Source organism: Myotis davidii, unplaced genomic scaffold (assembly GCF_000327345.1).
Source record: "Myotis davidii unplaced genomic scaffold, ASM32734v1 scaffold324, whole genome shotgun sequence".
NCBI lineage: Eukaryota > Metazoa > Chordata > Mammalia > Chiroptera > Vespertilionidae > Myotis > Myotis davidii.
The window spans coordinates 966,155-969,368 of record NW_006295053.1 but is presented as its reverse complement, the minus strand read 5'-3'; the positions used below and the strand labels follow the sequence as shown (position 1 = coordinate 969,368).

The following is a 3,214-nucleotide window of genomic DNA, read 5'->3' as shown; positions in this document are numbered from 1 at the left end:
TGTACCTGGGTTGCAGGCACATCCCCAGTAGGGGGTGTGCAGGAGGCAGCTGATCGATGTTTCTCTCTCATCGATGTTTCTAACTCTCTATCCCTCTTCCTTCCTCTCTGTAAATAAATCAATAAAATATATTTTTTAAAAAAAGTTAGTGTACAAAGACAGGGTTCTGTTCATGTGTTTCGAGGAGGCCCAGTCCTCTCTAGTGATGGGAAAGTTGGCCAAGGGTAGGATTATGTGACAATAGAATAAGAACATCCAGCCTCACTCCTGGGCTGCCCTGCCACCCGTCCATGGAGACAGCCCCTGGGCCCTGAGAGTCGGGAGGAGGTGGCCCTCTGGGCTGTGGCAGGGTGCCTCCCACCCAGACCCTCTCCCTCCCTGGCCGCCCTCCAGCCACAGACACTCAAGTTACCAAGGACCTGACCTTCAGGGGAAAGCAATAGAGACTCTCTTATCTCTCTTTTTAAAAGATTTCTTTTTTTTTTTAATATTGTATTGATTTTTTACAGAGAGGAAGGGAGAGGGACAGAGAGTTAGAAACATCAGTGAGAGAGAAACATCGATCAGCTGCCTCCTGCACACTCCCTACTGGGGATGTGCCCTCAACCAAGGTACATGCCCTTGACCGGACTCGAACCCGGGACCCTTCAGTCCGCAGGCCGACGCTCTATCCACTGAGCCAAACCGGTCAGGGCAAAAAGATTTATTTCTTGAAGTAATAAATATTTTATTGGGATGTGAGGTGCAAAATAAATAAATAAATAGAAATAAAGAAACCAAACCTTGTATGGTGGACAGAATTTACCTGAGAGCTAGTCTAGTGTTTGAGTATACGGATATCCTTGATAGCTGTCTTTTGCTTTTCAGACCATGCTGAGGATATCCTGAGAGCTACGGATGCATAATGGGTCTGTTGCTTTAGGACCTGATGACCCTCAATGATGTGGCTGGGGACTTCAGGGGAGAAGGGGCACTACTTACAGAATCCTCTTCAGGGATATGACCCAGCGCCGTTAGAAGAATGGGCTCTCAAAGGGTAAGGATGCTACTCTCCTTTATTTATTTACTCTTAATATGTTTTTATTGATTTTGACAGAGAGAGGAAGGGAGAGAGAGAGAGAGAGAAACGAGAGAGAGAGAGAGAGAAACATCAATGATGCGAGAGAAACATCATCCATTGACTGCCTCCTGCACGCCCCCTACTGGGGATCAAGCCCACAACCCGGGTATGTGCCCTGACTAGGAATCGAACCAGTGACCTTTAGGTTCCTGGGTGGACGCTCAACCACTGAGCCATACCCAGCCAGGCAGGATGCTACTCTCCTTTAGATTTAAGCCCTATATTTTAAAAGGGCCAAGGTCTAAATGGTCCCTAGGGATGCTGGCCTCTTAGAGCTCCAGATCCCTGTGAGAATAACTGTTGCCTTCCTGGCAGAGAAAGGAGGACTTCCTTTTTTAAAAAAAATATATTTTATTGATTTTTTACAGAGAGGAAGGGAGAGGGATAGAGAATTAGAAACATTGATGAGAGAGAAACATTGATCAGCTGCCTTCGATGAGAGAGAAACATCGATCAGCCGCCTCCTGCAAACTCACCACTGGGGAGGTGCCCGCAACCAAGGTACATGGCCTTGATCAGATTCGAACCTGGGATCCTTGAGTTCCCAGTCCGATGCTCTATCCACTGAGCCAAACCGGTTAGGGCAGGACTTCCATTTTTATGGCACTTTATGGTTGGCAGATGCCTTTGTATTTATTATCTTGGTAATAACTCACCATAACCTTTCGATGCATGCATTATCTTCCACCTTTTCCAGCTCAGGACACTGGGACTAAAAGGTAAGTGCCAGAGGTGAGAGTACAAATCAGGTCTTTGTGGAAAATTGGGAATATGTACATACAAGTAATATATACTTGTTGAAGGAAAAAAACATGCAAAATGAAAACAAAAGTTATCCATTTCACCACTAAAAAGTTACTGTGCCTCCATATATAAAATTCAAAGCATAATACACATACATACTTATAAAATTAAAAAAACAAGTACATATAGAATTAGAAAATGATACAAAAACAAAAGAAAAAATTGGGATCATACTGTATATTCAGTTGTACATCCTATTTTCTTTTTTTTAAATATATTTTTATTGATTTCAGAGAGGGAGGGTAAGGGAGAGGGAGGTAGAAACATCAATGATGAGAGAGAGTCGTGGATCGACTGTCTCCTACACGTCTCACACTGGGGATCAAGCCCGGAACCCGGGCATGTGCCCTGACCAGGAATCGAACCGTGACCTCCTGGTTCATAGGTCAACACTCAATCACTGAGCCATGCCAGCTGAGCCATTCTACTTTCTTATACCTTATATTATGAATGAATATATTTTGACAACAATATCTTCCTCTATACCACTTAAAATAACCATTTAGTATTCTGTCATGTGAGTACAATAATTTGAATTAGATTGAACTATATATTTGACCATTTTTTACTTACAAAATGGCAGTTTCGAAAGGTAGGGGGAGGGTGGGTGGGTGGTAAGTGATTAAAGAGCTTGTATGCATATATGCATAACACATGGACACAGGGACGGTGAAGGCCTGGGGTGGGGAACAGAGGTGGGCTAGACAGGGTCAATGAGGGAAAAAGAAGAGGCACATATGTAATGCTTTCAACAATAAAGAATTACGCACGCACATCCCCAGTGGGGGGCGAGGGTGCAGGAGGCAGCTGATCGATGTTTCTAACTATCCCTCTCCCTTCCTCTCTGTAAAAGAATCAATAAAATATATTTAAAAAAAAAACAGGTAATAGGTTGATTCCCGATGATCACGGGGTGTGGACTCAATCCCTGTTAGGTATGATTAAGTAATTAAATGTATACCCCCTCACCTGGGAATTGACCTTTATTTTTATTATTTATTATTTTTTAATTTTTAATTTTTTATTTTCATTGATTTCAGAGAGGAAGGGAGAGGGAGAGAGAGATAGAAACATCGAAAATGAGAGGGAATCATCAATTGGCCACCTCCTGCACACTCCCTCCTGGGGATTGAGCCCGCAACCCAGGCATTTCAGGGACATTTCTCTGACTGGAATTGAACCCTGGACCTTCAGTCCTCAGGCCGACGCTCCATCTACTGACTCAAACCAGCTAGGGCTGGGAATTGACCTTTAGAACATTTTACCACCAACATTCCCCTTCACTTAGAT

General features: G+C 43.6%; 2 protein-coding genes across 2 annotated transcripts in view; both read left to right on the top strand.

Moving 5' to 3' along the window:
- The window catches only part of LOC102766751 (membralin-like), a 1,455-nt gene extending 578 nt beyond the window's left edge, over positions 1 to 877 (top strand). Inside the window, exon 4 of the mRNA XM_006769608.2 lies at positions 868 to 877. Coding sequence (XP_006769671.1) covers positions 868 to 877 — 10 coding nt within the window. The remainder of the gene's footprint in view (positions 1 to 867) is intronic.
- The window catches only part of ZNF774 (zinc finger protein 774), a 7,296-nt gene continuing 4,821 nt past the window's right edge, over positions 740 to 3,214 (top strand). The window contains exon 1 of the mRNA XM_015567743.1: positions 740 to 1,036. Coding sequence (XP_015423229.1) covers positions 939 to 1,036 — 98 coding nt within the window. The 5' untranslated portion in view covers positions 740 to 938. The remainder of the gene's footprint in view (positions 1,037 to 3,214) is intronic.